At 34.1% G+C, this 18,062-nt stretch overlaps 1 protein-coding gene across 1 annotated transcript in view; it reads left to right on the top strand.

Annotated features, from left to right (window-relative positions):
- IntS10 (integrator complex subunit 10) overlaps positions 1-18,062 on the top strand; it is a 212,196-nt gene that overhangs the window by 13,032 nt on the left and 181,102 nt on the right. The window contains exons 2-3 of the mRNA XM_090403768.1: positions 2,747-2,814; positions 16,926-17,029. Coding sequence (XP_090259894.1) covers positions 2,747-2,814; positions 16,926-17,029 — 172 coding nt within the window. The remainder of the gene's footprint in view (positions 1-2,746; positions 2,815-16,925; positions 17,030-18,062) is intronic.

Raw genomic sequence — 18,062 nt, 5'->3', positions numbered from 1 at the left:
GTCAGGGCCCCCTTTGCAAAAATTAAATATTTCACGGCCCCCCCTCGAAAAAAAAATCGTAATAGAGAGATATATTATTATAACATTTATTGTAGTTATATTCAATACAAAACATACACAGCGAATATTGCAAAAATCAAATGCATATATTACATTTTTTGCCTCTTACCATTTGGTTCTGAAGGCGATGCGGGCTGTTCTGGTAAAATATGAAATACTGTCCCTTTTTTTGAGTCTGTTTCTACTTCTGATTGTTCGCGGGAATTTTTTTTTTTTTTTTATCAGCCACTTATCCATCTCAGGGTTAAATTTTTTAACATAGAATAAATCAAATAATATCACCACTTACCGATACTGGCACACCACAGACTGATAACATGAAATTAGTGAATATTACCTGAATAAGGGAATCCCCGGACCAGGAACATTTTTCTCTTTTGTGACTTTTCTCCCTTTAAGGTAATTAAGCCTAATGCGAAACAGACAGCAAAGACAGGTTATTTAAACATGCATATGATTGGTGCAGTATAAACAAAAGATCGCACAACCAAAAGATAAAAGCATAGCTGACAATTGAGTTGAAATGCTAACTCTCTTCAACCGAATTCCATATGTGAAACTGCCATAACATTCATTATATATATATATTACTTAGTTTTAACACTTTTACGAATTTTAATATGTTCAGTTGAATTTTATTGCTGCCTTGGGAAATCAAACTCGCACACATCTAATTAATAACAATAGTTTTTAGTTAGATACTGTGTTTGCCCATGCAACATATGGTTTTGTTTCAGTCTATACAGCATATTTTCTGTATGAGGGGACATGTGATTCATTAATTAGTGTGTTTTTATCCTAGTTGTCTCTAATTGCACTATTTGTTGAGAAATATATTACACAGACTCCTCATACCTTATTCATTGGCATAATAAATGTACTTGTTTTTATTGCCTCTGCAGTATAGTGGCTGTTAGGGAGGCTGTGTTGTTTACCACTGCAAGCGAGTTACTATCTCCCCACATGAACTTGTTTAAGTTTTTTTTTTTCATGTGTGAAGTATATGCAAAACTTTTATTGGTAACAGAAAACTAGCTCGGATGACAGTGATAATATAAAACGAGTTTTGATATGTATATAAAGTGAATATCAACAGTCCCTGATTACGAACGCGTGATGAAAGGGACAGGAAGATTTGGAGCTTCCCTGGAGAGCATTATATATAATGCTCTCCAGGGAAGTAAATACAATTAACCACTGCTTTGAAATGAAACATACGAATAAGCAATATTTACTAATATTCATTAAGCGCCGAAATACTCAGGAAGCAAAGTTTGTGAACCAACACCAGTGTGTGAATTTTTCCATTAAAATATAAAAAATAACAAAAAAAAAGAAATAATAAAAGCTAAATACATTTCTTTTAAAATAAAAAAATCTACTTAGTCTTAAAACATTTTAAATTTGTTTTCATTATTTCACGGCCCCCCTCAACAAAACCTACGGCTCCCAAGGGGGGTGCAGCCCACAGTTTGGAAAGCGCTGTTCTAGAGCATGGTTTTCAGACTATATATAAAAAAAAGATAATAAAAAAGAATACAAAAATATATGTAAGATTGATAAAAAAAAAAAAAAAAAGAAAAAAAAATTCTTAGCCCACCCATGATTCAAAATATACGATAGGTTTGCAAATTGGAGCAACATAGAAAAATATAAAAATAAATAAATCCACCATAAATCTTCAAGTTTTATTAACTAAATCGAGTATTATAACTGATTTCACATTGAGAATTGCAAAACATAAATATATTCTATAGTAAACCATTTTACTCCCACATAGGTACAATTTTTAGTGAAAAGGATAATCAAATGCTGAAATCATAATGGAATATATATGCTTCTATAGTGGAGAGCAAAATCATCCAAAACACAGAACTAGCAGTATGCAACATAGTGTTAAAATCAATTTTAACATATCATTCTGAGAGTTGGGTTAGAAATAAAGTAGTTGAAAATTATCTCATTGATTTGAATCCCATCTACGATGCGGCATTTATAAAACATTTTATTTGAAGGCGAGTTAGTCAATTTCACACAGAGACAGCGTTGAAATTCTGCATCCCCCCCCCCAATAAAAAACTTGCTGGAGGGCACAGTATACTTCATAGTCTTATTTTTAATTATTATTATTAAGTTTAATGATAAGTTTACATCCTGAATGTGCTAATGAAATTTTGTGTTCGACTATCGGAGCATCTGATACACTTCTTGTGGAGACATGCCAGGAAATTATGATAATGATTTAATTGATGTGGTTCCAAATTGTGCCTGCAGTAATATTGAGGATGCATTCCTACTGCCAATGAGATTGAACTTCCCAGTCACATTAAGAAACTATGAAATGGGAAACTTTTTTTTTTTAAAGTACCTTTTGCTGGTTTTTGATACTATTTATTTTCAGCATTATTAATTAGAATAAAATTATAAATCTTGTATATGTACTATTAATTTCTCTCATATTATTTGAACACGTCCATTTTTGATGAAATGTTTTCATTCTAGATAAGATTGATTAGAATGAAAAATGACTAAAACAAATAACAAGCATATGTCTGTATTTTCTGAGAATATGCTATGATTTACTTGGAGTAAAGATTTTAGCAGTATGTGTTCATTGCAAAAATTATTTGATATAATTTCCTACATAAATATTTCTTATCTAAATTTCTACATTATTTTTTCTTAGTATGAGGCTTATTGCATGGCAAAGGAAAGTGGAAATATTGCAGAAGCTGCTATTTACTTGGAAGAACTGTAAGTATTCAGTGAGATTCTCTTATAACAATTTCTAGAAATCAAAAATTCTGTTAAAATTGCAATTCCTTGTTTGTTTTTCTGTATTGTATTACTAAGTGCTCTGAAGTGAATTCTGTCTGTTAACGCTGATTGGTTAGAATTCTGTACAGGATATGAACCCAGGTTTTTCCAGCCTTTATCAGGATCTTTCAGTTGAAGGTGAGTTAGTTGGCCTCATATGGAGTAGCATGGTTTTACCTGCCAGAAACTTGGGTTTTTTCATCTTTCAAAATATGCAAACCAGCCAGAAGAATATACTGAATTGATAGCCTTGATATACTTTGCCTATAGGATTAACTACTCTGTCAGAGCACTAATTAAGTTTTCAAGAAGCCGTTAGTTGTGACAGGCTTGAGGCTAACATGCAAGAGAAAATGAAATGGGATTACTTCCATAAGTTTATTTTATTAAATTTAATAGAAACGGAATGTATAATAGCTAGCATATATGTCTTCCACAATAAATGACTTTTTGTTGATTGACATTAATCTATGATTAATGTCAATCAACACCAGCCTGGCTGGCCGAGTGGTTAGCGTATCCGCTCTCCAGCCAAAAGGCTGAGGGTTCGAATCCCGCCATGGATGTTTGTGATTGTTTGTGGAAATACTAGTAGTGGTGGTGGTTAGCGGTAGATGGCATTGGTGTAGTTATGATCGGTTGGCAGATTGAGTGATAGAGACAGAGTTGTAGAGCAAGTGTCCTCTCTCAATGAGTCTCTGGACTCACTGGAAGTGTTAAATAATAATAATTATAATAAAGATGATGATCTTAATGTTTATGCTTTTTTTCCTTCAGTAAATACATGTGCTTTCATTTTCAGATTCATTCTACACTTCACAAAATTCAAGAACTTAAAAAGATTTGTCTGCATTATCTTTGTGGACATGTTGAAAGCATTTAAGTTTTTCATTGAAAATTGGCTAGTTAAATATTTTTTACTTCATTTTTAAGTTAATGGTTAGTGGAATTAACATATAGTAATTCAATACTTGTCAGATTTTAAACTGCTTTGTCATAAGAGTTGCATCCATATCACAATATCAAGTCATACTACTTAGTTCCAGAAAAGCTGTTTTCTCTCTAACCTAAATATCTTGTTGAAAGTTTTTTCAGTTGGTTACACAGGAATACCTTGTATAGCACGGTTTTGAACGACGTGGGTTTTGGTCTAACGCGGTTTTTATTATTACACTTATCATTATTACGCTAACATTGTCAACACTGATCAGCGACTCCCGGGCACCGCAAGTGACAGTCAAGAGCCATGTTTATGCAATAGTTATTCGATTGGCTCTCACATAGACACGTTCTTTCCCCGCGGTATTTTATTATTTACGTTAATATTAGTATTAAGAGAGAAATTAGTTGGAACACTAAATTAGCTGTATACAAGACAGTGTTCAAACCAGTTTTAACTTATGGATCTGAGAGCTGGGTCAGAAGTAAAACACTTGACCAAAGACTAGAGACTGCAGATATGAGAGTAATGAGAAAGATTATAGGCATGACCAGATGGCATCAATGGCAGTATCATATTAAAAACGAGGATATTAGGAAAGAACTTGACATTGTCAACATCCAGGAATGCGTTAGCAGAGCTAATCTCAGGTGGTATGGTCACCTAAACAGAATGGGCGAGGAAAGATTAGCAAAACAAGTGTTCACTGCCAGGTTGGCAGCAGAACGACCCAGAGGAAGACCAAGATATAGGTGGATTGATACAGTACAAAGTGCCTAAGACAATAGAAATATAAGATCTGATAATGTTGGAGTCTTGACAAATAATAGACTGATTTGGAGGAAAATTGTAGATAGGAAGTTAGTAATGATGTAATTTTTTTCATGTAGTACTATCATATCCTGTACACCCCTTGAGGGTACATGGCAGGAATTTGATGATGATGATATTAGTATTTAATATTTTTTTTATTATTTAAGTATGAGTGAAAAGAGACAAAACAAAGAAGACACTGTTGGAGTAACAAAAAAACTCAAGTGGTTGACATTAGAGACGAAACTTGAAATTATAAAATGTCATGAGAATGGCGCTTCTTTTGCTAAAATAGCACGTGAGAATTCAATAATGAATGAGTCATCCGTACGAACAATTATTCAGAGCAAAGAAAAGATTAAACAACATGGAATGAGCACTGCTTCTTATATGTCAAAAGTGATCATGAGAAATCGATCTTCTACAATGGAAAATATGAAGCGCCTTCTAATGTTATGGATTGAAGATTGTAATTAGAAAAAGATTCCTTTGAGTCAAATGATAATCCAGGCAAAAGCAACAAGTCTACTTGACAAAATAAAAGAAAATGAAGGAGGTACAACCAGTGAAACGTTTATAGCAAGTTGCGGGTGGTTCTACAATTTCAAAAATCATATGGGACTCAATAACGTAAGAATCCAAGGTGAAAGCGCAAGTGCTGACACTAAAACTGCAGAATTATTTCCCAATGAATTGAAGGAGCTTATTGAGAAGGAAATCTATACAGATGATCAAATTTTTAATGCTGATGAGACTGGCTTGTTCTGGAAAGGAATGTCATCGTGCACATTTCTAGCAGAGAAGGAAAAAACACAAGCTGGGTATAAAGTGTCAAAAGATCAATTGACACTTTTACTAGGAGGTAATGCGTCAGGTGATTTTAAATTGAGGCCACTCTTAGTGTACAGAGCAGAAAACCCAAGAGCTCTTATTAAAGGCTTTACAAAGAACAATTTACCTATTCATTGGAGTTCGAATAAAAAAGCGTTTGGCGCTTTTTTATTCGAAATCAGACTTGTTCAATTTTCGAAGACTGGTTTAAAACTTGTTTTTGCCCTGAAGTTAAAAGCTATTGTAAGAAGAATGATATTACTTTCAAAATTTTGCTTTTATTAGACAATGCGCCAGGCCATCCAACTCTGTTGACTGACTTAGATGAAAATGTCAAGATTCATTTTTTCCCTCCAAACACAACATCAATTCTGCAGTCAATGGATCAAGGCGTTATCTCCACTTTCAAGGTTTACTATTTAAGATGAACTTTTGCACACGCTATTAAAGCTGCAACAGAAGAAGATTCTTGGACTTTGAGTGAATTTTGGAAGAAATTTAACATTAAAGATGCCATTCGAAATATTTATGAATCTTGGCAAGAGGTGACTCAAAGCAATATGAGAGCCGTACGGCATAATATCTTGCCGCTTTGTTCAAAGGACTTTGTTGCCTTTGCAACACAGAAAGAGGAAATCTCAACAGAAATTGTGCATATGGGCAAAGATCTTGGTTTTGCAAGTTTAGATTATAACAATGTGAACGAATGTATTGATTCTCATTCAAATGATCTGGATGATGAAACCCTTTTGGAGTTGTAACAACAATGAGCCTATGAAGCAGAAGAAGATGACCCCACTGATGTCATGGTTGAAATTGCTGAAGTTGAAATTGAAATGGCTGACCTTTCAACTTTTGTGAGAAAAATCGACGAAGCTTCCGACTTTCTCATAAATGCCGATCTGAATTTGGAAAGAAGCCTCAGAGTCTCAATAATGCCATCAAATGCTACAGAGATCTAGTACTTGAAGAGACAAAGAAGAAAAGGATGGTTGAACGAACACTAAAAGGCTACTTTAGTAAAAAGTAAATTACTGTATGCTAAAATTGATGCAATATTTGTTTTGTTTTCTACAACTTTTATATCAGTTTAAAAGGATTTTATTTGTTATTTAGTTAATAAAAATGACTATTTTCTTTTCATTTTTAAACATTTTTATTATCCTAAATTTTTGTAATAAACAAATTAAATCGAAAACCTTTATAAATAGACCTCGAACAACGTGGTTTTGCATAACACAGATGCTTCTTGGAACCAATTAACCGTGCTATACAAGGTATTCCTGTACTTATAAATTAAAGATGCCAAGAAATTATATTCTTGGTTTAATCCTTTATCTAAGTGTAAGCAAACAGTGAAGTATCTTCACAACTGGGCTACTTGTATATAGAGATTAACGACTTCACATCAGTTGTCTTAGTAACTTCTGAGTCTGGTTCCCATTGATGAGATCTCAATAAAGGTCAGAGTTGGTCTGGATAGTGGCCCTTCCCATAATACACAGCATTATACACATTGCAAAGGATGTGTGCTTTGCATTATGGGATATTAAGGCAGTTGATGTGAAGTCATTAGCCTGTATATACAAATAATCCAGTTATGAAATTACTTCACATCAAACATTGTTTGTTTATACTTGAATAAAGGATTAAACCATCATCATCATCAAATTCCTGCCATGTACCCTCAAGGGGTGTACAGGATGTAATAGTACTACATGAAAAAAATTACATCATTATTAATTTCCTATCTACAATTTTCCTCCAAATCAGTCTGTTACTTGTCAAGACTCCAACCTTATCAGATCTTATATTTCTATCGTCTAAGGCACTTTGTACCGTATCAATCCACCTATATCTTGGTCCTCCTCTGGGTCGTTTTGCTGCCAACCTGGCAGAGAACACTTGTTTTGCTAATCTTTCCTCGCCCATTCTGTTTAAGTGACCATACCACCTGAGATTAGCTCTGCTAACGCATTCCTGGATGTTGACAATGTCAAGTTCTTTCCTAATATCCTCGTTTTTAATATGATATTGCCATTGATGCCATCTGTTCACGCCTATAATCTTTCTAAGGACTCTCATATCTGCGGTCTCTAGTCTTTGGTCAAGTGTTTTACTTCTGACCCAGCTCTCAGATCCATAAGTTAAAACTGGTTTGAACACTGTCTTGTATACAGCTAATTTAGTGTTCCGACTAATTTCTTTCTTATTCCATATGAATTTATTCAATTGACTTCCCACCATACCAGTTTTGCTGATTCTGTTGTCTATTTCTATATTTAATTTACCATCTTCAGTAAAAATTGCGCCTAAATAGCTTAAATGTTTTACTTGTTCCACAGGTTCTCCATTCACAACACAATTGACATTTTCAATGATTCTGCCTATTTTCATTGTCTTTGTCTTTTTATTGCTGACCTTCATACCATATCTATTACAACAGCTATTCAATTTAGTCAGAGAATCTTGCAGACTTGTAGCACATTTATTTAGAAGTATAACATCATCCGCATAAAGCAAAGAGCTGACATTAACATCTCCAATTTTGATATCATGTTTAATACCACTTTCCTTCATAATGTGATCCATATAGATAATGAATAACAGAGGGGATAATGTACAACCTTGTCTGACACCAGATTTAACATTAAACCATCTTCCTGTACTTCCTTCAATTCTAACTGCTGACTTACAACTCAAATAAAGACTAAGTATTGCTTGATATAATGCCCCATTGACACCATATAACTGCAGCATATTGAATAGCTTCTCTCTTGGCACCTTGTCATATGCCTTTTCCAAATCGACAAAACTTAAATACAGATCTTTGTTATATTCCCACGCTTTCTCGACTATTTGTCGTAAAGTGAAGATATGATCCTGACAGCCTCTATTTGGCCTGAATCCAGCTTGTTCTTCACCAAGCTTTTCTTCCACAATTCTTCTCAACCGTTTCCCAAGTATACTTGCATAGATCTTGCTGGAACACTCAGTAGGGAAATACCTCTATAATTCTCACATTCAGTTTTATTTCCCTTTTTATATATGGGTACTATGAGAGCTCTACTCCAATCATCGGGAATTCGTCCCTCTGTCCAGTGCAGCCACTGTAAGACTCTTATACCACCATACTTCAGCATTTCTGGTCAAATATCATCTACTCCTGCTGCCTTTCCACATTTCAAGCTTTTGATGGCTTTTTCTACTTCAAGTATGGATATGTATTCCTGACTGCATGCCTGTTCAGTGTTTTTTACCACTGTACTGTCATCACTGCTTGTTTCATTTAGCAGTTTTTCAAAGTAATTACTCCATACTTCAAGGATATCTTTTTCTCCAGTTTTTATGTCACCATTATCATTTCTAATTCCTTTTACAGCACTCTTTCCTCCATTCTTAAGCTTCTTCAACAACCTCCAGAATATTTTGCCACCTTCTTGATATTTATTTTCTATATTCTTGCCAAAGTCCTCCCATGACTTTTGTTTAGCTAGTTTTACACATTGTTTAGCTTTCTTACATTTGTCTCTGTATTCTGTAAGAGTAAAAGCTGACTTATTTGCCAGGAACTTTTGATATGCTTTCTTCTTTTCCTTCACTGCCTCTTTAACTTCCTGTGTCCACCAGGGAGTTCTGATTTTTTTATCTTTGCACACAACCTCACCACATGCCTCTCTGGCAGAATCAATCAATGTTTTCTTCAGAGTTTGCCACTGAATCTCCAAGGTTTGATTCCTGTTCTCAAACTCTTTCATTTTTTCTTCAATAATCTTTGTGTATTTTAGTCTACAGTTCACATCTGAGAGCTGCTCAACTTTTATTCACTTTAAAACTTTCTTACATGTTATTCTTTTCGATATGAAATTCAATTTTATCCTGCTCAAGATTAAAAAATAGTGATCACTTCCAATTTCAAATCCTCTGTACACTCTGGTGTCCTGCCAGGGAGAAGACATCACTATCAACAATAACATAGTCAATGAGACTTTTCTTATTCCTTGCCTCTTCTCTCCATGTGAATTTGTGCACATTTTTATGTTGGAACATGGTGTTAGTAATAACCAGTCCATGTCCTGAGCAGAAATCCAACAGATATTTGCCATTATTATTAGCTTTGCTCTTTTCTCCAAATTTTCCCAAAATATTTTTGTATGTCTCACAATCATTTCGTACTCTGCTATTTAGTTCCCCAACAAGGACCAACTTTTCATTTTTTTTTGTGTCAGTTGCTTTTTCTAAAGCATCAAAAAATTCCTCCACTTCTACCGTAGTAGAACCTTCTGTGGGACCATAGGCACAAACAAGTCTCATTGTTCAGTTCCCCATTCTCATATTTGCCCACATTACTCTACTTGAGACTGACTGCCATTCAAGAAGATTAGCCTCGTATTTTGTGTTGAATACTATGGCTACTCCTTCTTTTCCTTGATTGTCATTGCCTGAATATAATATTTTGTATTTATTGCTCAGAACGATCTCACCAGTGTTGGTCTTTTTTTGTTTCAGTCACCCCTATTATGTCGATCTGGTACTTATCTAATTCCTCAGCTAGCTCCATTTCTTTGCCATTCAGGCTTCTTACGTTGATAGTACCGATCTTTAACTCTGGTGATATTGAGTTGGGGTTTATTTTCAGATTTGTTCCAGTAGCTGACTTTTCGCTGTTCGCCCTGGTTCCTCGGCAAAAACAACGGGGGCCTTGTTTAACCGGGCGACGCCCCAGCCGGCATGAAATTTTTTCATGTTGTACCATCATTCTATATTTTGGGATTAAAAGGATTAAACTAAGAATATAATTTCTTAGCATCTTTAATTTATATAGATTCTGGATTATCTATATAACCAAGTGGAAAAACTTTCAACATCTATCTCTGATCCAGAGTATATTAATAATAAGATGTGACACCTTTTGATTACTTCTATATGGAAAATATATGACTTCTGCGCTACTTCAATCTTGATATCTCCTCTGGATCTGGTTCTCACGGATGGTGGCTTGCATCTAGGGGAATAGAGAGGTTCCACTCAGCAGCTGGTCTTTGCCTGTCGTTGAGTGTCACTGCTGAGTTTAGTAGTATTCCTTGAAGGTTGTTCAGTGAGATTTGGAGTGATCTTGTAGATCACTTAGAGTTTTTGGAGAGGCATTCCCACACTTTAACATACCTCAAAGATCGAAACGGGTCTGGGCAGTAACCCTTCCCATAATGCATAGCATTATACACATCCAAAAGGGTGTATGTGCTTTGCATTATGGGATACTAAGGCAACTGATATGAAGTCATCAGCCTCTATATACAAGTAGCACAGTCGTGAAGATACTTCATGCACAAACATTGTTTGCTTACACTTGGATAAAGGATAAATCCTTTTTTTTTTTTGTAAATAATAATAATAAGATGTGTCACATCTTATTATTATTAATATAATCTCTTGGCGTCTTTAATTTATCCAAATATATTGGGCTACAATATAAAGATCTTGAATATTTAAAACTTTGGAGAGAGAAAAAAAAACTTGAGACATTTTAAAACTTAAAAGTTATCATAAGCTTTACTGTAAAGGCAATAAAAATTTTGTTTTTGAGAAAGGGAAAAAAAAAGTTGGAATTTCTGAATTCAGAAAATTGCAATGAATGTACAAGATAATTTCTATTAATGCAGTAATTCCATTAAAAGTGATGTTATTGGGTTTGTCGTTACTTCATAATACTTTCATGGAGTTCCAGGACTCTTCATTCATTTTAGAAATTATGGACTTTGCAACTGTGTTATTAATAACTATTTTAATTTTCCGACATTTCGACCTTCATATTATGGTCATCATCTGGAGTATATGCAAATATACAAAGACAAGCTAAGTTACATTTCACACAGTATGCTAAAGAGACAATGATTTGATCAACGGCTATTCTACTGGCATGCCCTCTAGTGACAATATAATATATATAAAAAAAAAGTAAAAATGAAAAAAAAAATTAATTAATTAATTAAAAACTACATCAAAGCTATATTCTATTTAAGATAACATCAGAGAAACACGGCTCTCATATTGCTTTGAGTCACCTCTTGCCAAGATTCATAAATATTTCGAATGGCATCTTTAATGTTAAATTTCTTCCAAAATTCACTGAAAGTCCAAGAATCTTCTTCTGTTGCAGCTTTAATAGCTTGTGCAAAAGTTCATCTTAAATAGTAAACCTTGAAAGTGGAGATAACACCTTGATCCATTGGCTGCACAATTGATGTTGTGTTTGGAGGGAAAAAATGAATTTTGACATTTTCATCTAAGTCAGTCAACAGAGTTGGATGGCCTGGCGCATTGTCTAATAAAAGCAAAATTTTGAAAGTAATATCATTATTCTTACAATAGCGTTTAACTCCAGGGCAAAAACAAGTTTTAAACCAGTCTTCGAAAATTGAACAAGTCACCCACGCTTTTTTATTCGAACGCCAATGAACAGGTAAATTGTTCTTTGTAAAGCCTTTAATAGGGGCTCTTGGGTTTTCCACTCTGTATGCTAAGAGTGGCCTCAATTTAAAATCACCTGATGCATTACCTCCTAGTAAAAGTGTCAATCGGTCTTTTGACACTTTATACCCAGCTTGTGTTTTTTCCTTCACTGCTAGAAATGTGCACGATGACATTCTTTTCCAGAACAAGCCAGTCTCGTCAGCATTAAAAATTTGATCATCTGTATAGCCTTCCTTCTCAATAAGCTCCTTCAATTCATTGGGAAATAATTCTGCAGTTTTAGTGTCAGTACTTGCGCTTTCACCTTGGATTCTTACGTTATTGTAGAACCACCCGCGACTTGCTATAAATGTTTCACTGGTTTTACCTCCTTCATTTTCTTTTATTTTGTCAAGTAGACTTGTTGCTTTTGCCTGGATTATCATTTGACTCAAAGGAATCTTTTTCTAATTACAATCTTCAATCCATATCATTAGAAGGCGCTTCATATTTTCCATTGTAGAAGATCGATTTCTCATGATCACTTTTGACATATAAGAAGCAGTGCTCATTCCATGTTGTTTAATCTTTTCTTTGCTCTGAATAATTGTTCGTACAGATGACTCATTCATTATTGAATTCTCACTTGCTATTTTAGCAAACGAAGCGCCATTCTCGTGACATTTTATAATTTCAAGTTTCTTCTCTAATGTCAACCACTTGAGTTTTTTTGTTACTCCAACAGTGTCTTCTTTGTTTTGTCTCTTTTCACTCATACTTAAATAATAAAAAAAATATTAAATACTAATATCATCATCATCATCAAATTCCTGCCATGTACCCTCAAGGGGTGTACAGGATATGATAGTACTACATGAAAAAAAGTACATCATTACTAACTTCCGATCTACAATTGTTATATTAGATTTAAGATTCTGGATTATCTACAGTCCTGTTTATAGTTAACTCTTAGGGAGAAAGGTTTCACGGGTAGAATATGTGCCTTCCATATGCTTGGGATTTTTAGACCATCATTATTGTTAAGATCAGGGCAGTCGATAAGAATCTCACAGCTTCCTTAAATTTACGTTCATACCATATTTTGACGTGATGTAAACAACTGGTGCTTTTCCAGTCATTTCTATGTAAAGTGTTCAGAGCATGATCAGAAAGGCCAGCTTCAGTTATTATATTTAATTTGTCGTTCATGTTCCTTTTGTCTGATAGGAATTGTGCATCCTGTTTCCCCTATATATAGTAGATTACAGGTGCAATAAATATGGTATACTCCAGGGTGGGCCAATAGACGGAGTGGGTGTTTGGATGAGTTGAGTAAGCTTTTTAATTTTGGAGGAGGTTTAAAGGTGGCTTTAAGATTGTATTTCTGTAGTATTCTGTTTATTTTATCTGATGTCCCTTTAAATGTATGGAATGGTTATAGTTTTATTGTAGTCTAGTTTATCTTTGTTGTTTAGTGAGGTCTTATAGAGAATTTTATTGATAGTGTTTTGGCTGTAACCATTTTTTAGGAAAGAATTGCTGATAACTTTAAATTCATCTTTAAGCGCTTATTCATTGGAGCAAATCTTCAAAGCTCTGTTTTATCGAGTATTAATGACACCTAGTTTTTGTGTTGGGTGATGGTGGTAGGAGGTTATGTGTATATATTGGCCAGTATGTGTCGGTTTCCAGTAAACAGTGAAGGAAAGACTGCCAGAAGGAAGACGTGAGACAAGTGTATCTAGAAACGGAAGTGTGTTCTGCTTTTCAATCTTAACCTTTTCAATCTTGAGATTGAAAAGCAGAACACACTTCTATTTCTAGATATGTTAAATTCTTAGAATATACTGAAACCAATCTATGGACAAGATTTGAAGATGCTAATACTATACTTGAACTCTTTCATTTTTTTCTCTGATAATATACTTGAGTCTGTAGTTTACCTCTGAAAGTTTTTTATCCCGTTCAAAACTGAATGGTGATGAATTCCTATATTTCAAATTCTTTGTATACTCTTATATCCTGAAATTCCATGAAGATATCATTGTCAACAATAGTCAATAAGATTTTGCTTATTTGTTGTGTTTTCTCCCCATCTGAATTTATGCATGTCCTTGTGTAGGAACAATGCCTTAGTACTGATTAGTACACTTACTAAGCAGAAATTCTGCAATTATTGTCAACCTGCATAGTGAATGAATGAAACTGAGACTTACTATTATCGTTAGCTTTGCTCTTTTCTCCAAATTTCCCCAAACATTTTTATATGTGTGCTATTCATTTCCTACTGTGACTGTTTAAATTTCCAACAAGAACTAATTCTTAATTTTTTTTTTTTATGTCAGTTGCTCGTCAACTTGAATTGCCTTGCCATTCATGAAGTTTATTTTCATGTTTATTGAATACAATAGTCACTTATTCTCAGATCACTGTTAATCTTATAGTTATTCTTTAATCATATCTAATCACTTTTAAACTTCAGGGGCTTCTCTCTAAAGAGTACGTGGTTATCGACCACTGGGGTCCCGAGCTGAGCCTGGCATTGTTTCCACTTACCTGTGTTAGGCTCTTTCTGTATTCTTTCCTATATGGCTTCACTTGGCTAACTCTTGCTTACTTTGACTCCAAAGGTATTCGAGTACTTGAGGCCAGAGGATGTCTTTCCTTTTCTACTTCTACTCCAACTGATGAAGACTGCAGTTCTAGTACTTGATGGAATACTGTGATGGAGAAGGCAACAGGAAACCACTCCACTAATATCCCTTGAAAATTTTAGTAGCAATGGATAGAATTTATAAGGAGGCAACTGCCAGCCCTGCAAACCAAGGTGGCATCTCTTGGCACAGAGAGAAAAAGATGGTGCAAACTAGAATTGACATAAAATCGGGAAATAAGGATGCTCTAAGGGCTGATGTTGATCCCAATCAAATCTTTAAAAGGAACTTAAAACAAGATACAAAAACTGAAAATGAAAGATCATAAGAAAATCAAAATTGCAGCATGGAATGTGAGAAGAATGAATAGATGTGAGAATGAATGAATAGAAGAAAAATTAGAAAATATCAAACGAGAAATGGATGAAGGAAAAATTGATATCATAGGACTACGTGAGGTCAGATGGGAAGGAATGGGTGATTTTTATAGTGATGAAGTAAGAATAATTTACTCAGGTGGAGATAAAAAAGAAAAAGGAGTTGCAATTGTTTTTAATAAAAGAACAGCAAAGAGCAACATTAGTATGAAATATCTGAGTGACAGAATTATGGTGGTAAAATTGAAGACTGAACCGGTAGACATAATAATAATGCAAGTTTATATGCCAACAAGTGACTATCCAGATGAGGAAATAGAAGATATGTATGAATAATTACAAGAACTAATTAAGGAAGAAAAAAGCAAAGACTATATGATTATGATGGGAGACTGGAATGGAGTTGTGTGAGAAGAAGAGGAAGGGAATGTAGTGGGAAGACATGGACTAGGAAATAGAAATGAGAGAGGAGAAAGGTTAGTGGCTTTTTGTAAAGAAAATGAGCATGGTTTAAAAAAGCTAAGAGAAGACTATATACATGAAAAAAAAACCTGTGAAGTGTTGTCTTATATGCAGCTGAAACCTGAACATTGAGGAGAAAAGAAATTAAAATTTTGGAAAGCTTCGAGATATGGATTTGGAGAAGGATGGAAAAAATAAAATGGACAGATAAAATAAATAATGAAGAGGTCTTAAAAAGAGTAGAAGAAGAACATAATCTGTTAACAAAGATAAAAAGAAGAAAAAGAAATTGGATTGGACATATCCTGAGAGGAAATGGAATAATCAGAGATGCCATTGAAGGAAAAATGGAAGAAAAAAGACTTAGAGGGTTTTTTTCTTCTATTTTCTAGGAAGAGTGAGGAAAACAGTGCTAGACGCATGCTGAATGGGGATAGATACACAACCTTGAAAGAGAAGGCTCAGAACAGAAGAAAATGGAAGGAAAGTTTTTGCTACTAAAAGAAGAACCTGCTCAATTACAGAATCACTTTTAGTCTTCTTTGTCACAGTAACATTAGTTATGTCAACATGATACTCCTCTAATTCTTCTGCTAGTTTCACTTCCTTTTCATTGTTGCCTCATACTGATTATCTGTCTTCATTTGAACAGTTTGGTTTGTTCCAGTACCTAACTTTTTTTGCTGTTATTCTGGTTTCTTGATGAAAACATCAGAGCCCATGTTTAACCAGACAATGCTCCATGTGATATGACATTTCATAATATTGTTCCATGATTTTTGTTTGTGTTCATTTTGATAAAATTATGGAGACTACTACAGTGTTAAGAATAATTACTTTAATCAAAATTTCATTAAATGAATGCTGATTGCCATGCAATATTAAAAGAAAGGATTTTTGTTTTTTTGGTTTAAACCAGTACAGAACACATTTCAGTCAATTATGTCCTATTATATGTATATAGTTAAGTCATATATCTAATATCATAATATTATATATTTATTCTGTGGGGCAATGTTTTAAAATTTGAATTTATTATCAAAAATTACAATTATATGAAACTGTATTGCAGAAGATTAATACCATATAATCTATATAAGTTCATATATTTTTAAACCATATGCTAAGCTAATAGTTCAGCCTAACCTTAGGCAAGTTGCTGTGGCTTTAAAAGGTTCAAAAATATTTAAGTAGAAAGCAATTATGGGTAGTTAATGATTGAATGTATGTTGAACTTTCTATCTCTCTATCTATTCATGGTTCCTATAAATTTATTAGTACTTTCAAAAGAAAGCATTTGTAGGAAATTGTAGTTTTGATTTTTGTTTACTCATATCCTGAGAGTTTCATTGGTAAATTATACCAGTTAATAAAGCAACTAGCTCTTTTTTTTTGGTGCATTATAAAATCTGAAGGAAAAGTCCTTAAAATTTCTTAATTAAATCTGTGTGTTATTTAATTAAAAAAAAACTGTCTTTAGCTTTTCATATATTAGGAGACTGTATTTTTGTTTTTCAGGATTAAAGTCTTTCTTAAAGAACCAGTCTTAAGAGTAGAAATGCAACAGATTACCCATGCTTTGCGATATGAATCTCGAGATGGTAGCATGGAGTTTTTAAGAGGTAATATATAATATATAAAGAAATACAATTTTTGAAACCATTATGACAGTTAGAAAGTTAGAAGTAAATCCCTTACTAAAACCATTTGGACACAACTTCTGCTCACTTGTACTTCCACCTGTCTCTCTCATCCAGATGGACCACTGTGTAACTTCACCCAAAGATAAGGTTGACCTCCTAGCATCACTCTTTTCCTTGAACTCATGCTTAGAGAATCAAGGGAAATCTCCTCTGGAAAAAAAGCGATTCAGTTGCTTGCTGATGATTCAAAGGTAGGCAAATGTGATCAGGGGTGCTACTGATAACATGTAGCATTTACAGAATGACTTTAATAGGCTGGAACTGTGGGCAAATAATAATGATTGTTAATTCAGTGTTATCAGGCTTTGGTGTGATGAGATTTCCAGTGACATATTATATTGGTGGAATTATGCTGGAGAAACTGATAAGGCTAAGGATCTTGGAGTTATGATGAACAAAGGGTCAACAGTTCAGTGGTCACACAGGAAATGAAAGATTGCATCGGCAACTCACAGTTGATTCTGATGTGAAACGAACATTAATGTGTTCAGTAATGTAAGGATGATGTCATTTTGCCGCTTTGCAAGGCTTTGATATGACTACTACTGGACCAATGTGTGCAGATTTGATTTCCTTGATTCTGTATGGTTGAAGCTGTTGAGAGGGTGCAAAGAAGAGTTACAAATATAATATCAGGATTATGAGGACTGACTCAGAGTATGCAGGCAGCAGAAACCTAGTAAGTAGGAAAAAGAGAGATGATATGATAAAGACCTGTCAACTTCTGAAAAGGTGTTATGGGATGCCAGTTGATGAAATTTTTATATGGAAGGTGGAAAGAGGACAAAGAGACATCTGCAAAAGTTGAGTTTGTGTGCAGTTAAGAAATGGATTAGAGCTATATTTTTCATTCATGAAGCAGTGAGTAAGTGAAGCAACTTGCCAGTTGAAGTGGTGAGCACATCTAGCATGAATGAGTTTAAGAATAAGTATGACAGCTAATGTGAGTGAT

Source organism: Typopeltis vanoorti, chromosome 14 (genome assembly GCF_054136105.1).
Source record: "Typopeltis vanoorti isolate ZY-2024b chromosome 14, IOZ_Tvanoo_1.0, whole genome shotgun sequence".
NCBI classification, from domain to species: Eukaryota; Metazoa; Arthropoda; class Arachnida; order Uropygi; family Thelyphonidae; genus Typopeltis; species Typopeltis vanoorti.
This window is presented reverse-complemented; position numbering and strand designations above follow the sequence as displayed.